Source organism: Primulina eburnea, chromosome 9, assembly GCF_022965805.1.
Source record: "Primulina eburnea isolate SZY01 chromosome 9, ASM2296580v1, whole genome shotgun sequence".
Classification (NCBI taxonomy): Eukaryota; Viridiplantae; Streptophyta; class Magnoliopsida; order Lamiales; family Gesneriaceae; genus Primulina; species Primulina eburnea.
The window spans coordinates 26412197-26430628 of NC_133109.1; the positions used below are offsets into that span (position 1 = coordinate 26412197).

An 18432-nucleotide genomic window follows, 5' to 3' on the forward strand; every position below is an offset into this window, starting at 1 on the left:
TTTTAAAAAACAGACCAAGGAAGTTACTCTAACCTACTCAGCCTTAATAAATAGTAAGAGATATATAAAATCTCATATGAGATCATTTCACATGTTAATTTTGTGAGACTGTCACACGAAACTTAATCAACAAAATAATTGTTAAAAATTGAAATGGAATCTTTTTTTTTTTTTTTTTTGTGTTCAAAAAGTTCAATTCATTTGCTAGTTGATAATTGTGAAACTCATTTTTTCAACCACATATAATAATATTTATATGTGTAAATTATAAATTGTAATTATTAATAATAACAGCAACAATAAAATCAAGAAAACGAAGAAAAATTTGTTTGGTACCTTAAATTTTAAAAAGAAAATGGGAGAGAGGCAATGGCAACCACCCACAATGTTTGCCTTTGAAAGCGTCCATTAACGTCAACTCCCCAACAAATAAAGAAACAGAGAAAAAGCTTTTTGCTGTTCTCTCTTCTTCTTGGCCTTGAATTTTCTCGCTCCTCCTTTCTGCCTGCCTAGATTCTCTCTCCCATTCTTTGGTGCCCATGATTTCGGCTTTCATTTAATCTGTACTGTTACTTTGAACAATTAGCTCTTTTCCCACATTGGGTTTCGTTTTTTTATACGAAAAGATAAAAAATTTGAAGAATTGGTCAATTGGGCTTGTGGGAATTGGTGGAGGTGTGCTAGATGTGGGGTTTCTTTGGATGAGGATGAATCAAGTGTGTTATGATTCGAAGTCTTTGGGTTTCAGTGGTTTCTTGTATGCGTTTCTTTTGCTCTGAGAGTTTTCGTTATTTTTCTCCAATATTTTCGGGGTTTAGGTTTGGGGTTTGAGATTTGGTGTTGGGATGGATTGGTAGTACGAGCGGCCAGTGAAGAGTTTCATTACTGTCGTTGTATTTTTAGGATGAATGGTCCCCTCCGTAGCCATTCAGTTGGGCAGTTTGGAGTGTGGGACCGCAAAATTTGAACTTTGATTCACCGATTTGCTCTGGATCCAGTTATAGCTTCGTGAGTGCGATTCATTGGGCTGGGGAAGGAAAAGGACTGTTCTTGAGTAAAAAATGTCACATGAGAAAGTTAGGCGACCGCCTGCCTTTCAGGCAATTAAATCTTTGCCTGGAGATTTTAGGTACGTCGATCCTCCGGGAAGTGACAAGATGATGGTACCTGGTATTGCATCGAAAAATGTTGAGCTGTCGATTGACAGTAAGCAGGGCCATGGTAATGGCAGTGGTGATGTCCGTTCGGATGATGATGAATCACCCTATGGTAGCTTGGATGTGTCAACAAAAGATGGCTCTTCGTTGGGTGGTAATTTTGAGGCTTCAAATACGCCTATCAGATCACCCAAACAGTTGTATGTCCAGTCTAGGTGGAATGACACCACCCCATATGCATCAAAGAAGGTATACACTGGAGTTTTCTCAGAATTGAAATGCACTTCTTGCGCTGCTGGAGCTGCATATTATTTATTGTTTCTACGTTTTTTTAAAGCATTGATGCCCTGCCTTTCACGCTTTTTTGGCTGATGGTGGCAGCAAGGAGATATAATCGGATCTGATGAATCCCTATTTATATGACTAGTCGTTGGGATTGAATCATGAATAGGAAATTAGATGAAATTTAGGAAGAACGTCATGTTGTAATGGAGTTGCGTCAAAGCTTCGTCTTTGAGTGTTCTTTCGAGTTCCTTGGAGCCAATGAATTGTTTTGGAGGGTGGTCTCAGACATGCTTTGTTTGTGGAGAATACATCAGTTTTAATAATGCAGAGTATAAATGAAATTTCTAGGTTAAGGACCTGGAATTTTTGCAACTCTGGCTGTGGAAAAACAAAAAACCAGTCCACTTATTTTTGGAGTTAGGATAATCACTTGCTGACATGATTGGATCATTTAATTCTTTTTGCCATCTGTAATTATCGCACATATTGAATCAATGAAATACTTCTGAGAGGTAGAAATCATTTTTCTCCACCAAGAAGTATCTGACTAATAAGAATTACTATTGTCAATTTTTTTTTGTATGGTAGTCACCTTATATGTACTCTCGCACAGCTCGATTGGCGCTGTCTCTTAATATGCCATACTTTGTATGCCCAACTGTCTGCTCTCTGCTTATATATCTTATGTTGACATGCTTGGAAAATTTTTCATTTATGGCACCATCCAGCATCATTTGGTGCACATACCATTTTCTTCCAGAAATTATCTTTTGATGTAAGCTTTTTGCTTCTGATTGATGAATCAGATCTGGAACTTAGTATACTTGCATTTCCAATGTTTTCACGTTATGAATCTGTATTAGTCGACTCACTCCATTCATGCTAGCAATTTAGGGTATGATGTCGATATAAGTAAAACTTTGGTTTATGGAAAATTGCACCAGCATTACATTTTGTGTGGCTTATAAAGATATCTATTATGTTAGAAGTTAGAATCATAGGCAAGTAGACATTATTTAGATTGGAGATGGCTTAATGTGCAGGGTCTTTGTATCACAAAAGTAACTCTGTATCAAAGTGTTTCAATAGAGGATTTTATTTGTGCATGAAAATATCTTTTATGAGATTATTTCTATTTATTTGCGTGGGGTGCTAACGACATATTCAAAGTAAATTTTCAACAACAAAACAACGATAAATCCAATCCAGAACCTAGATTAGAGACCAAAGCATTCTCCCATGAACTGCAATTGTGTTTTATATTGAGATGATAGAAAATTCTTTCCAAAACGTTTGCATGAAGAAACTCAAGAACTTGTAATTAGATTTTAGTGGTAGAGAGCGAAGACAAGGGAGAAACCAAAAACATTTAGTCGGCTGTAGATCTGCATAGTAGATTTTTGCACCCTGTAGATAAAAAAGGTTGTTCAAACTTGAGATCCTCGATGAATGCTGTAATGTTGGAGACTGCTACCGTGTGTATGAGTTCTTGTCAATTGATTTATGAAGGACTTGGGATAAATTTCTCTATCATGTTTTAGTTTGAAGTAAACTTGGGAAGTCCTCTTTGATGATAATCCTAGTTATCATGGATCTTATAACCAAGTTTTTTAAGTTTGTATATTCAGAAGCTTCGGTTGTGGTTTCAACTTCCTGATGGTAGTTGGGAGCTGGGAACAATTATTCAGAACTCTGGAAGTGAGTCATTAATATCATTGCCTCAGGGAAAAGTGAGCGCAATTTATTTTATTTGGATTAAGTTTATATCAGTTAAATTTATCCATCTTTAATTTAACTAGTATTCCTATGTAGGTGTTGAAAGTAAATGTAGAAAATTTGGTACCAGCAAATCCAGATATACTTGATGGTGTAGATGATCTGATGCAGCTAAGTTATTTAAATGAACCATCAGTATTGTACAATCTGGAATATAGATATAACCGGGACATGATTTATGTAAGCGTACACATTCATGTTGAAAATTTATCTTAAATTTCCCATTTTACTTATTGCCAGAGATTTTGTTTTTCTCTTTTCATATCAGACCAAAGCTGGTCCAGTTCTTGTTGCTATTAATCCCTTTAAGAAAGTATCATTGTATGGAAACAATTACATTGATGCATATAAGAACAAATCTTTGGAGAGCCCGCATGTGTATGCCATTACTGATACCGCTATGCGGGAAATGATCCGAGGTAATTCTTGTTGTGTGAACTATTATATTACTCTAAATAGCAACTAAAGGTTGGCTGGAAATTTTTTAGCTGAGCAAATTATTTTTTTCTCCTGCAGATGAAGTTAATCAATCTATCATTATAAGGTCAGTTAATCATTAATTGTTTTTCCTGTTTGCCATCTCTACCTTTTTGATTTGCTGAATAAGTTTTTTGTTGTTATATCATGAGTTTGTAATACTTAAATCCCCGAACTTGGATCATAAGACAGCTGCTGACCGTATTAGACATTTTAAGATCCAAATTTTCATTTTTTTTTGTTTTTTTAATGAAAAACTTCGTAGCTAGGAGGACTCAAGGTGGTTTATGCCTAACTCATTCCGATCTTTAGATTTTATATAACTGTTTTAAAATTTCGTTAAAAATAATTTTTGGAACAGGTATGTTATACTAGATAGAAAAGGAGCCCGACATTATGAAATTAGATACAAAAAGTATCAGCAAGGTTTGAGATGCTTGATCATGGCAGCAGCCGTGACTTCATGTACATATCTTGCATGCGTCTCCTTTGGTCATACTTGAGTATCACATTGTAGGACCAGAACGACTACATTTTACTTGCAAAATGTTTTCATTTGAGTTTGACCTTTTGATCTTGGCTAAATGTGACAACATTTACAGTGTTTGGAGTGAAGAAAAAAAGGGGATTTGGATTTGGAAATACCATTTTCAGTGTTTGGGATGATGAGATTTCAAAACAGGACTGATATTCGATGGGATTTGATGGTATTTGGTTTAAGTAAATGAAATCTTTACAAATTGAAGAGATTTAATCAGATTTAATGGGATTTGAGGCATGGAATAAATAAAAATTATTTTAATATTATTTTTTTATATTTACCTCATAAATTTTATATCCAATTTTCAAACTTAGTAACATATGGTATTCCTGAAATCATGTACGTTAAATTCAGACTTTTTTTTTATTATTATTATTAATTTATTTATAATTCATATAAAATATTTTTATACTTAAAATTTTTATAAGTTATAAAAAACCTTATTTTAATTTTAAAATTTTAATTTAGTTTTGGTCAAAACCTCATGGTGAACTTTATTTTTTTTAATTCTTAAAATTTATATAATAACAATATGGTTTTTTTCTTGTTATTTTTTAAAAAATAATTTTTACTTCTATATCATGACAGACAATATATGGATATTTACATAATATTGTTAATAAACAAGATATTTAAAAAAATAAGTATATATAATTTTATTAATGTCAAAGGATATTATTTTAACTCTGAAATCCAATTCTTAAATCACTTTTTTTGTTTTTCTGCCATACAGAAATCTATGGATCAAAATCCCAAATCCAATTCTAATTCTAATTCCAAATCCAAATCCAAAGCCAAATCCCATTTTTTTGTTCATCCTAACATACTGTTAAAAACATGCACTTGATTCACACCTTTGAATTAACTTGGCCTACTAGACCAAGCCCAAGGTAATGTTGATTTCAACTGAAGAAATGCTAGGTCCTGAAAATGTGCCATCTGTTTTTGTTTTAACTTGGTTGTTTTGTATGAAATTATTTTTGACAAACTGCAGATTCAGTGTCAGGTTTATGCTTCCAGAACCAAAACAATCCTTTTTAATTTCTTGTTTTGGCATTTTTGTTGTCTGATTGGCTAATGCTTAGAACTTAGTAGCGGCAATCACTACTATGGAAATTTTGAGCTATTGCTTTTACTTTATAGTTTTCAGGATGCAATGGAACATCCTCCTGTAAAATAGGCATTATCTCTAGTGGGTTCATGGTTGTTCTTTTTGATGGTCCTCGTTCAGCATATATGCAATTCATTGTTTTAGGTGATGCATAAGCCAGATTTTCTGTGAATTGGCCGCCATTGTATTTTAATAAAATATCTTGATACAACTCCTCTCCTTGATGCACTCATCAAGTAATAAGAGACTGCTGTTATCTACCAAACCTTAACACTTCACTTGTACTAACACATCTTTAAGTAGCTGTCTAACCGAGGTTGCTTAAGTTAGAATCGAAAATTCTAATTCGAGCAATCTGTGGCCTGAATCTTGTAATGCATTGCTCTCAGCATAAATATCCATTTGCTGGATATAATTTACCTTTTTCTTTTCAATTCTTCTCACCCAAGTCAAATTTTCATAATTTTCTTATGATTCTGTGACTTCTTTGCTGCATTTGTTATTCTGTTGGGACGGGTGTAGTTATCTTGGCTATTCTATGATTCTAAACGTTAATCTTTCCTTTTGGAATTTAATTTCTGCTTAACTAATAAATTTATTATTTTGATCCACACAATAATGTGTGATTCTGGTAATCTCTATTTATCCAGCGGTGAAAGCGGAGCTGGGAAAACTGAGACTGCTAAGATAGCAATGCAGTATTTGGCTACTCTGGGAGGTGGTAGTGGTATTGAGTATGAGATACTGAAGACTAATCCAATTTTGGAGGCCTTTGGTAATGCCAAAACGTTGAGAAATGACAATTCAAGTCGATTTGTGAGTTGCTTGAGTTACATACTTACATCCTTTTATCTTCGTAGTTGAGAAGCATGAAAATCTTTATCCTCATAGTTGACATACATGAAGCTTCTGCACTCTTTTTGTGGAAGTGACTTCTTAAGTTTTTCTGGTTGTAAACTTGAGTAACTAGTCTTTCCCGTCTGCAGGGAAAGCTGATTGAAATTCACTTTAGTGAAACTGGAAAGATATCGGGAGCCAGGATTCAAACTTGTAAGATCATGTACAGCACAAGAATCCAAATTACTGTGTACCCTTGTGCCATTACAAATACTGATCTAATTCATTTTGTTTTTGTTTCATGGTCTGATGCATTTGTTGTTCCCCGCAGTTTTACTCGAGAAGGTAATTTCCAATACCCTAGAGGTTTGATTTAAATAATGGAATTTTTGATACAAGAGACTCAGGCTGGCTGTTTTAATGTCCAGTCCAGAGTTGTTCAATGTTCAGAAGGAGAAAGGTCATATCACATTTTTTATCAGCTTTGTGCTGGGGCTTCACATATCCTGAGAGGTATAGCATTATTTTCAATTCATGTGTTTTTTTAATAACGATTAACAGTACTGCAAACTAAGTATTATGAACGAACGGAGTAAGGTTACTTTGATTTGATGTCCTGAATTCTATATGGGGTTAGGCTGGTTGTGCTTTCACGATTGCCAGATTAAATATTGATTCATTTTCTGGTACCCTTTCACATTTCACACCTCTTGAAAAATTATCCATTGAGATTTTCTTTGTTTTAATGTCTTGTCATGCAGAAAAATTAAAATTGAAGAATGCGGACGAGTTCAGGTATTTGAAGCAAAGCGGTTGTTTTACAATTCCTGGCATCGATGATACAGAACAGTTTCAAGTTGTAATGGTATCTATCGTTATGGACTAAATCTAGTCTTTCTCAAGCTGTTACCTTTTCATATCCTCATATCTTACAGTAGGAAACTTATTAATAAATATTATTCCTCGCCCAGGATGCTTTGGATATTGTTCATGTTAAAAAAGACGACCAAGATAGAGTATTTGCTATGCTATCTGCAGTTCTATGGCTGGGGGAAGTCTCCTTCACAGACATTGACAGCGATCACCATGTTGAACCAGTTGTGGATGAAGGTGATGAATTTTCGGAATTCACTTTTGAAATGATACTGCTTGAATGCATGGTAAAGTAAATCAAGTTTCATGTGCTTAGTTTGCCAAAACAAATCCTATGTCGTTTTAAGAAAAGAGAGTTACGATTTCAGACTTGTAAATTTCACATTTGAATGAGATCCATCTTACGGTAATACCGTAATGATCATGGTGGAATTTTTGTAATCCTCAAGAATACTGCCGTGGCCCGTATCTAAATTCCCAGTTGTGGGACGTTTGCATTTCTGGTATCTCTGATGATTGTACACATGAACTAGGCGGGACACAAAAAAATGTTGTGTTAAATTCGTGATCATCTATTACTTTCTCCTTGATTGAATTGATTCTGTTTCCCTGGAATTTTTGTTTGGTTGTCCTTTATCAAAATATGTTGAGATGTTCTATAAACAGACTTGTCGTTTCATTGTCTTAAGTTTTATTTTTTTCATCTGTGTATCAGTTTTATTAAGAATATGTGATACAAAAGACTGTTTCATAACTCAAGTGAGCTTCATGGATTTTCTCCATGCTGTTTGTGCAACCCTCAGGTCTAATAAATGTTGCAACATTGACTAAATGTGATCTTGAGGAGCTAAAGCTAGCATTGTCAACTCGAAAAATGAGAGTTGGAAACGATACAATTGTTCAAAAACTTACCCTCGCTCAGGTTTGTTACATAAGCGCAAGGGCATTGAGGATTTGTTATGCATGCACTTACTTTCTGTTATGTGGTTAATTGAATTTTTCAGGCAATTGATACAAGAGATGCACTGGCTAAATCAATCTATTCTTGTTTGTTTGACTGGCTGGTTGAACAAATCAATAAATCCCTATTAGTAGGTAAAAGACGCACCGGAAGGTCCATCAGTATTCTGGATATTTATGGTTTTGAATCATTTGAGGTGTGTGCCTTTCCTGGTACTTAATTTACTTTTCATGTTATTTGTCTTTTTCTTCTATGACTGTATTTACTATTTTTTTCTTTAGAGGAATAGCTTTGAGCAGTTCTGCATTAATTATGCCAATGAAAGGTTACAACAACACTTCAACCGCCACCTGTTCAAATTGGAGCAAGAGGTAAACAATTTTTTTTTCTTTGAATGTCTTTCCCGGTGCTTGTAAATTATATATTCATTTGTCAGGTTTAATGCTTGTTTTTAAGCTGAGAACTATTGCTTATTTATAGTAGCCCCCCATTCGTGTCAATCTTCTCTTTTTAATGATATATGCAGGTTATTTTTATTTGTAAAAGATAGCGATGGTTCCTCTATTTTAAGCGAATCATTTGCTAAAAAATATCAATCTCTGAACTAAGTAAATATGATTACTATCTTAATACATGAGGAAAAAGAAGTTTGAACTAATATTTGTTTCATGTGTTGACAAATTTATCGAAACCTGTTTATGCACATGCTTGAAAAAATCGATCAGTGAAGTATGAGTTGGTACACGGTCGTTTCGATGCCAGTCACAGCCTCACAAGATGTGCATAATCCTGTATAATATCCTTTCAAAATGTGTCAATCTCGCTTACGTGAACAGTTAGCAATATATTCTTTTGTATACGCTATACTCAATCACTAGAATTTGGTTAAAAACCCTTCCTTCCCCAGATTATCCAAACCACCTTGGCACTAGTTTCAGCGAGCGTTGCATGACTAATTTTATTGCTTGCAGTTAGAATGGTAGGGAATTTACTACCCACTTTGAGAGATGAGGTTAAACAATGCGGGCCTACTCCCTGCAACTCTAGCATGAGACATCGCTTAGCTTTTCTCTTGCTCCAATGTCCTCGATCAGAAGCAATCTTTACAAATCCCACACCAGTGACATAATCATGTACCTTTTAAGGGTTTTTGAAGACGTGACTTTTTATAATATAATTTAGATAGTTGAATTATTAACTTGAAAATGTACTATTGAATCATATATATATATATATATATATATATATATATAATCATCTCGCAGTAAATCAACAATCAACAAAGCCCAAAAGTGATCTTTCTTTCTCCTTCAAGTTTACCTACTACGGTTCCAGAGTGAATGTGATCTCCATTTTTCGATGGGTCTTGGAGGGTCTATTATCAAGAGAACTGGTTGTTTTAACACATGTTATTTAACGACACTTTCTTAATATTTTATTACCACACTCTAATTCAAGCCTGCTAATGGAAGCAGAATCGCACTCAAAGAATCTGAACCACCATTCCAGCAAAAACCAATTCTTGTTTCTTCTTTCTTAGTTGAAGGAGGCAGCCACTTAGTCTAGATGGTTTTCATTAATTACTAATTTCTATGAGATCATCAATATATTTTAATCATCAAAGCAATGGAGGCAATAAAAACAATATGATAGATATCATGCTTTAATTATTGTTTTTCGAGACATTTGAAAACCTTACTTGTACACTACTTTCAAACGTCCAGAAATCTTTATCTACCAGAGTATTGTCTTTATTCATCTATGATTGCCTTTTTGTCGAATTTTGACTTTTCAAATAAAAGATCTCCCAAATTAGGTTGAGTAACAATTCCATAGTGTAGGTAATCTCATAGTGCTGGTCTATGTTCACGTCCCACTAAAACATATGCTTAAGAATTTTGGTTGCTTTAGACTTGGTCAGATTAGTTGAAGGGGTAGACGATTTCATTAAGTAGAGTGGGGATTCTTCAGGTTGTTTTTCAGTCAGTTCTTTCTATGCATCTTTCTTTCCAGATGATCTCTTTCCGCCTTTCCGTCTATTCCATCCTATCTGGAAAAATCCAGTCCCTAGCAAAATCAAAATCTTCTCTTGGACAGCCGTTCTGGGTAAGCTACCGACTTCGGAGAAGATTCAAAAAAAATGTCCTGGTATCACTTTGAATCCTAGCTGGTGTGTTCTATGCAGAAACGAATCAGAGACTCAAGATCATTTGCTCATTCATTGTCCATTTTCCGCATTTCTGTGGGCTAGAGCATTGCAAGAGCTGCTATTGGTTTGGGTCACTCCAAAGTCAACACAAGAGCTATTCATTATGGATTTGGGACAACCAAAAGGGAATAGGGGAAGAATTTTTTTGGCAAACAGTGGTTCAGTGCATTTGTTGGACGGTATGGTTAGAAAGAAACCGAAGAATCTTTGAAGACACTGAGAAAAATTCAGACGAATGTTGGGAAAAAATCAAGATCAACATGGCAATGTCCATTTGTTGAGACATTGGGAACTTGTGTATTGCTAGATTATTTTCTACTGTGATGTTAATGGGTTGTGTCACATTAAGACAGTGGACTACTAGTCCATTGATGTACTCCTTTTAACTTTATTATTATTAATAAATAATCGTTTCCTATCAAAAAAAAAAAATGCTTAAGAATGAAAATGTAAAATATTGCAAAATGCTAGTGTAAAATGATTACTATGAGATTGGCCAGGGATCTGGAAGGTAGTCCCATGCGATTGAATTAGATTAATCATATTATTAGAGCCAGTTTGCAAAGGAAGAATTATTATTTTGTGTCACTTGATTTATTGGGCATTTTGCTTCAATTAATCAATTTATTGAAAGTAGCGCTATTTTGGCTGCTTTCTCACATAAAGATACAAATTAAAGTGGTTTCATGGATTAGAAAGTTTCCTTATGAGGTTAAGCCCAATTCTTTCATACTTGAAAATGGGTACAAGTCCAATTATTCCTGATAAAAAAGATGGCTATGGAGTTAAGCCCATGTATACACTAGGGATGTTAATAATTGTAATCGTTAACTTGTGAATGAATTACATCAATTAGATGGTGCTTTTATTTTTTTTTAAATTTTGTTTCAAAGATGGAATCACGTCAACTGTCGTTAAACGGTACTATTCTTATCAATTTTTCTGAATATTTAGGATACGAAGCTGATCTCAATTTTTATTAAATTATTTTTATACTCGAGCTTCCTTGGACCATGTTATAATATATAGCTAGAGGAAAAATTTTAGTCCGCGAAGCAAATTCCAGGGAAATGGATGAAATTGAATGGTTATCACTTTTTCAATATTTTAAAATCTAAAAATCCTTCTCCAGGAATACATTCAAGACGGCATTGACTGGGAGAAAGTTGATTTTGAAGACAATCAAGATTGTCTTAATCTTTTTGAGAAGGTATGAAAGCCAACTTTCCAAAATTTTAGACAACTTGTATTTTTTGATGCTTGCTATCTAAACTGCTTAATGTTTTATCTTTAAATCTCTTTTTCATAACCTTACTTAGGATACTTGTAATGTGCAAGAAGATTCTATTTTACGTTCATTGTACATGGAAATATGGTGAATGTTGAAGGCACGTCCATCACATGTTCGTTGTTAAATAACTTAAAAATTTGATACGGACATATAATGTGCTACCACTCAGAATCTCCATTTGGACAAAAATTATGGTATGTCCCCTAATTTTAATATTTCATTAAATACATGGTATGTGCAAGATCGTTTTGTCAATCAGGCAACGTAGCTCCATATAACTGTTCTTTAGGAATAGAAACCCATCAATAGAACGCAATGAAATAATGGTAAGCCTGGGACAACAAAACATTTGATGTTAAATAAGGAAAAGATATGCTGGGGCCATCGTAGGTGCTACCCCTCAGAATCTCCATTTGGACAAATATTACGGTGTCTCCCCCAATTTTAATGTTAAATACATGCCATTCACAAGGTCCTGAGTGATCATTCATATTTTTAAATTCTGTAATGTGAGTTGCGGTGGAAAGTAAACTGAATGCAGTTGACTTGGATATTTATGTTTCTTTTATTTTTCTTTCTCATGGACCTCTATTAACTATTTTTGTGCAGAAACCTTTAGGGTTGCAATCCTTGCTAGATGAGGAATCAACCTTTCCAAATGGTACAGATTTGACCTTTGCCAATAAGCTCAAGCAGCATCTGAATTCTAACCCTTGTTTTAGAGGAGCAAGAGGCAAAGCTTTTACTGTATGTCATTATGCAGGGGAGGTATTTACTTTTATAACTGATAAAATCTTTACAGATAAATAAATGCTGTTCCATTGCCTCCCCCTTTCCTTTTATTAATTCACTCACACAGAAAGGTAAAAGAAATAAGTACAGAATGAAATTCCAGTGGCTATCTTTGCAAATCTTAGTTGCTGGGGCCAGGCCGGTTCTGATATTTAATTTTTTGCTATACTTTTACTGCATAAACGGTGACATTGTGCCTATTGGGCTACATTTTTTATTTCTGTTTGTATGTACTACAAACAAGTACTAAAAATGTTTTAACCGACCATAACAATAATTTCTGGAACCTTTACGCTTAATTTTCTCTGGATCTGTGAGAATTTGCTGTCTTCTTTGCTCATCTCAGGTTACTTACGATACGACTGGGTTCCTCGAGAAAAATCGAGATTTACTTCATTTGGATTCCATCCAACTTTTGTCTTCTTGCGCATGCCACCTTCCTCAGGCTTTTGCGTCCAGTATGCTTGCTCAATCTGAGAAGCCTGTTGTTGGTGCATTACATAAATCTGGTGGAGCAGATTCACAAAAACTAAGTGTGATGACGAAGTTCAAGGTAACAATGATGTCTCCTTCTTAAAGGATTATGGAGATTAAATTTATGTGCATGTCTGGTGATCATGTTGATTGGGGGTTGGGATGAGCTAAATTGCAAATTAGAGATGCTACTGCTCCATTCAAACTTATTAAACAGTTTTGTGTGGCCATTGGTTGGTGCCTATTGTATTTCACGGAGTATTTATTTCTCCTTTTAAAGTGCTGTCAAAATTATGACATCATCAGATAGTATGGAGTGACTGATTCAGGAAGTTAACAAAAGTAGCAATGGTATTATCATGATTTTGAAGTAAAAGTCTAATTAAAGCGTGGCATTTTTTCAGGTCATGAACCTTCCTTTTTTTTGTATATGCGATCCTATACAGGGTCTTATTGATCAAAACTCGTTGTCTTACCCACATTACTTGCCATGATTAATTGGATAACAACATGACGTAGCTGTTGGTAAGGACCATATTCTAGTTAATAGCATCACAATGGTCTAACTAGAACTTACAGGTTCCCAGATTTGATACTGCCAAGGATGATCCTCGTGGGGGCATGATCATCATACATGTTTGGCTACGTATGTTAAGTTTGCATGTTGAGCTTGAAATGTGATTGAGCAAGGATCAATGTTGAAAATTGTGAAAACCTGGTATCAATTTGCTCTTTGGTTTGATTACATTAGAACTTGCTTGCCCTTTGTACTTTAGTAAGTGTGCACTTGGCAGGTTACCTATCCTTTTCTTTTTTGGAGTGTGGGAGGACGGGGGTTGGATGATAGATCACACCTGAGCCTTGAACAATTTATAAATTGCAAAGAGTAAAATAGATTGGAATTGAAATTATATTGATTGAAGTAACTCAGAAACTAAGTAAAAAGAACCCAGAGTATCCTTGTACAAATATACTCTCCACTCCCTAGCTAAGCTAATAACAAAGCATGAACAAAACAGAATGAATGTTCTCTCTCCCCTTTCTCGCTCTTTTCTACTCCCCTCTCCCAACGTGTAGTTTCTATTTTTCGTAGAGTATACATATTGGATCTTGGGACCCTGTTTATTCAGGCCCATATTCGCTCTACCCGTATCATTGGATGGTAAAGACAGGTTTATGAATAACAGTTATGCTTGAGGCAATGTTTATAATACTATTATTGTTTTTTAGATGTTGGTGATAGTAGTGTTTTCTTTCTATCATCAGGGACAATTGTTCCAATTAATGCAACGCCTTGAGAGCACTACTCCTCATTTCATACGTTGTGTAAAGCCCAACAACTTTCAATCTCCTGGTACTTACAATCAGGGTTTGGTCCTACAACAGCTTCGTTGTTGTGGAGTCCTAGAGGTGGTAAGAATATCAAGATCTGGTTTTCCTACTAGAATGACGCATCAAAAGTTTGCCAGAAGGTAAAGAAAATGAAATCAGCATCATTTTACTTATTTGACTTCACACATTCTTTTCTCTATACCATTTATAATCTCGCTTCCCACCTTTCTCAGGTATGGTTTTCTTCTATTAGACCATGTTGCATCACAAGATCCACTTAGCGTTTCTGTAGCAATTCTCCAGCAGTTTAATATTTTACCTGAGATGTATCAAGTTGGCTATACAAAATTATTTTTCCGGACCGGTCAGGTGAGAACCTCAGTCCATTTATCTATTTATCCTTCGCTCTTGAATGACTTGCTGTTTGTTTGACGAAACAATGTTAGAACGTTCTGTTAATTAATGTGGAAATAAACAGGCCCGGCCAGTTTCCTGTGTGTATGCTTGTATGTGATTTTCCTAACTAGAATGCTGGCTTAATTATTTTAATCAACACCCAAAATTTGAAATTCATAGTTGGCAATGTAGAAAGATACCATGGGTCAAGAAATTCACACTTTATCCATAAGATTGTGCGCATGGACCTTTTAATTATTTGTCATACCGCTAAGTTATGGCCACCAAACTTATAGGTCCTAGTTGGATTCGTGCATTTCTCTCTTGTGCCAAACAAAGGTTTCAAGAAATGTTGAGAAATACTCTGCTTAAAAAGGATAAAAATCATTGTCTGGTGATTAACCCCGATAGTTTCTTCAGAAGCTATCTTGCGGTCATTATTGCTCTAAAATCGGAAATTACTGTAGTTAAATGAAAATCATCCCTAGCAATGTGGACCAGGTGACACTTTATCTTTGAGTGTTTGGCTGGGCTTTTTTTTTTGTCTCCATGTGAAATGTGCAGGTGGGAGATTGTTAGGTATTGAACCTTCCCCTCTCCCACATTGGGAAGAGGGGACGCCACTTGACCACGAGGTCACCGGCAGTGCTTGGTGGGGCTTTTGAGTGAAGCTTTCTCTTCTCAGGCCAACACATGTTTCACAGTAGTTTTAAGAATTCTGTTCGTTTATTTATTTTTTAAAAATTTTCAATCAGCGTTGTATTTCATGTTTATAATTAATAAATCAAAATAAAATCAGAACTAATCTTACTTGTAGTAGTCTGGTAATCTTTTTTGGAACAGTTTATCAATGATTATCCATTTATCTTGTAACACTAGAATAACACATTCAGACAAGATCGGGGAAATACTGAATCCAAATAATTTGTTTAGGATACTTGCACCATCTCATCATTGTCCTTTATGAACATTATTTTGCCACATAATACGAGTCGTTTCAGATTGGGGTGCTTGAGGATACAAGAAATCACACTCTCCATGGTATCTTGCGTGTTCAAAGCTGTTTTAGAGGTCATCAAGCTCGTCGTCATTTAAAGGAGCTTAAGAGAGGGATTGCCTCACTTCAGTCGTGTATGTCTATATGGAGAGCTGATTATCATATTATTTACCATTTAATATCTCTATGAACCATGAACCCTTTCGCTGCAGTTGTTCGTGGTGAAAAATCTAGAAAAAATTTTGGAGTCTTATTAAACAGACATAGAGCTGCTATATCTATCCAAAAGAGAATAAGAGCAAGGAGTTACAGTCAGAGGTTCCACATTTTGAAGGAGGCGTCCATTTCAATACAATCAGGTAACCATAATCTGTATTTACTTGGTGACAGATGACTTCACTACCCACCCCACTAAAGTTAGTGCAATGCTGCATATTTTGGAATCTGAATATCTAGAAACTGCCAGTTAGTCCGTGGGCATGTTATATTTTTTGCTCCAATTTTAGTTCAATTGGACAAGCTTTCTCCTCTATTTCACATGCTGATGGAAAGTCTTCGATATTACTGTTGAAGGCAACATGACTGAATTTTAAAGATAATGACTCCCTTTCTTGTTGAAATCCTAGACACTAGCAGGATACATCCTGATCCTCATGATTCATTGCTCTAAGATTGTACTGATACATTTTTTTCTCCCCTTAATCTTTCTTTCAAGTAATTCGTGGCTGGCTGGTCAGAAGATGCTCAGGAGATATAGCATTACTGCAGTTTGGAGGAAGAAAGGTACTCTCGACTTTGTTTTGGTTTTCCCAATGAAATACCTTACAGTGGTCCCATATGTTTTGTTGGCAGCAACGGAATCACTGGTGATTCAGTTTCTTTCCTGTTATTTATTTATTTTGAAGGAAAATGGGATCCTTGAAAACACACACAGACACACATCATTGCAAGTACTGAAAATTTCACGATCCATTTCAAAACAGTTAATTTTTTGACTTCGTCCAGTGTTTGTTCCACTGTAAATGTAATAAAGTCCAATCACTATTTGATTTTGGCCCAAAGAATACCCACTGTAATCACGGTGGAGACTTTACCTCAAATGCAACTGTTTCATAACTTTTTTTTCTGAACATATCATAAATCTAAGTCCGTTCACTTCCAACTGTATCATTCAATTCCCTCTCTACAGTTTGTATAATTTATATGCATCATTTACATGTTTGGATAATGATTGAACTCATAACTTTAATAGTCCAGGATTTTCTTCAAATATGGAGTCTGATATGTTTGTCTTGATGCCTCTTCGCGGTTGTTGCTATTTGAATTCTACAGTGATATCAGAAATGTGAAGAATATTTTTGGATGGAAGATATGTTATTGAACACATGATAATTAAGATTGTTCTTGACCAAATGGGGAAATGTGTTATTTCACATCTATACATGCCCTCATATTTTACTCCTTTATATGTGTTGCGAATTTTGGAGTTATTTTTCTTCACATTATTATGTTGCAAATCAGGATAATGATCCCGAAGAGGTGCTGGTGAAGTCATCTTTCCTCGCTGAAATGCAGCGTCGTGTTCTTAGGGCTGAAGCTTCTCTTAGAGTTAAAGAAGAGGAGAATGATATCCTTCACCAAAGGCTTCAACAATACGAGAATAGATGGTCTGAATATGAGCTAAAAATGAGGTCCATGGAAGAAGTGTGGCAGAAACAGATGAGATCACTGCAGTCTAGCCTTTCAATTGCAAAGAAGAGCCTGGCTTTTGATGATTCCCGCAGAAGCTCGGATGCATCAGTGAATGGAAACGATGACAGAGAATCTAGCTGGGAGAGTGGTAGCAACTTTAGGAGTCATGATATCAATGGCAAAAGATCATCAGGTGCTGGATTAAGTGTTATCAATCGACTTGCTGAGGAGTTTGAGAAGAGGAGTAACGTGTTTGGAGATGATTCCAAGTTCTTGGTGGAAGTAAGATCAGGGCAGGTCGAGGCGAGTTTGGATCCAGATCGCGAGCTCCGAAGATTAAAACAGATGTTCGAAGCTTGGAAGAAAGATTATGGAGCCAGACTGAGGGAAACGAAGGTGGTTCTCAACAAGCTCGGGAATGAGGAAGGGTCATCCGGCGAAAAGGCGAAGAAGAAATGGTGGGGGAGGAGGAACAGCACAAGGATAATTTGAGTTGCATTGCGTTGAAGCTATTATTCTTCTATGCTAGATACTGTATCTTATATTTAAGCTGACGGCATCTGATGGAATATCATGCATAGCTGGATTATATTTGTTCCACTCTTGTGGGAAGACCCGTGGACTGTGGTAGCTTTGAGTATGTGTATGTATGCTTTTTTGGCCCTTTATTGATTGGTTGAGAAATGGTATTTGTAAACCTTTCTCTGAAAAGGCCAGCAATGGGCAACTCATTTAATTATTAGATGGAATTCTCTCGTACAAAGTACAATTTATGGTATGTTAGCACCTATTCCCCTGTTTTGCACGCACTTATTCTCCATGAGAACTATCTAGTTATTAATAATCAAAGAAAAAGGGGAAGCGAAGGCGCAAGGAAAAGAGTGATGTTTTGTGGGTCTAGTATTTCACAGCAGTTGCGAGACCACCATTCTCTGCAACTAGCGTTCTATGATTGGAGTAATTGTCAGTTTTACCGCACCCTTAAACCATCGGACCTCTCTTCTTCTTTCCTTCTTTCGTTTCCCTCGTAAAATTGTACAATTCCCATTTCGTTCCTCCAAGAGATTTTTCAGATTCAAATCATTTCCCGGCTCTCATCCCTATTCTTCTTCTGCTTCTCTCCATCCTTCTGTTAGCAATGTTAGTAATGATGAAGACCCGGTTCCCGTTTCTTTCGTTAATAGTGAAAATTGTGTCCGGAGCGCAATGCATCCGCCTCCCCTCCTTTCTG

The 18432-nt window shown here is 35.6% G+C and overlaps 1 protein-coding gene across 3 annotated transcripts; it reads left to right on the plus strand.

Moving 5' to 3' along the window:
* The first annotated feature begins 338 nt into the window (after window positions 1-338).
* On the plus strand, window positions 339-17989 carry LOC140841399 (myosin-1-like). 3 transcript variants are annotated; one of them, XM_073208782.1, is made up of 23 exons: window positions 339-1406; window positions 3071-3172; window positions 3255-3398; window positions 3487-3637; window positions 3735-3762; window positions 5998-6163; window positions 6334-6397; window positions 6516-6529; window positions 6613-6697; window positions 6946-7049; window positions 7156-7294; window positions 7861-7979; window positions 8062-8214; window positions 8300-8389; window positions 11360-11437; window positions 12128-12286; window positions 12657-12863; window positions 14051-14256; window positions 14350-14485; window positions 15514-15643; window positions 15722-15868; window positions 16225-16292; window positions 17031-17989. In XM_073208782.1, exons 1-23 carry the CDS (start codon window positions 1062-1064, stop codon window positions 17691-17693), a joined length of 3498 nt encoding a protein of 1165 aa, XP_073064883.1. In that variant the 5' UTR covers window positions 339-1061; the 3' UTR covers window positions 17694-17989. The 3 variants fall into 3 exon arrangements, with proteins under 3 accessions (XP_073064883.1, XP_073064884.1, XP_073064885.1); XM_073208783.1 differs by having other exon boundaries at window positions 15529-15643; XM_073208784.1 differs by having other exon boundaries at window positions 1233-1406; window positions 3071-3140.
* The last annotated feature ends 443 nt before the right edge of the window (window positions 17990-18432 follow it).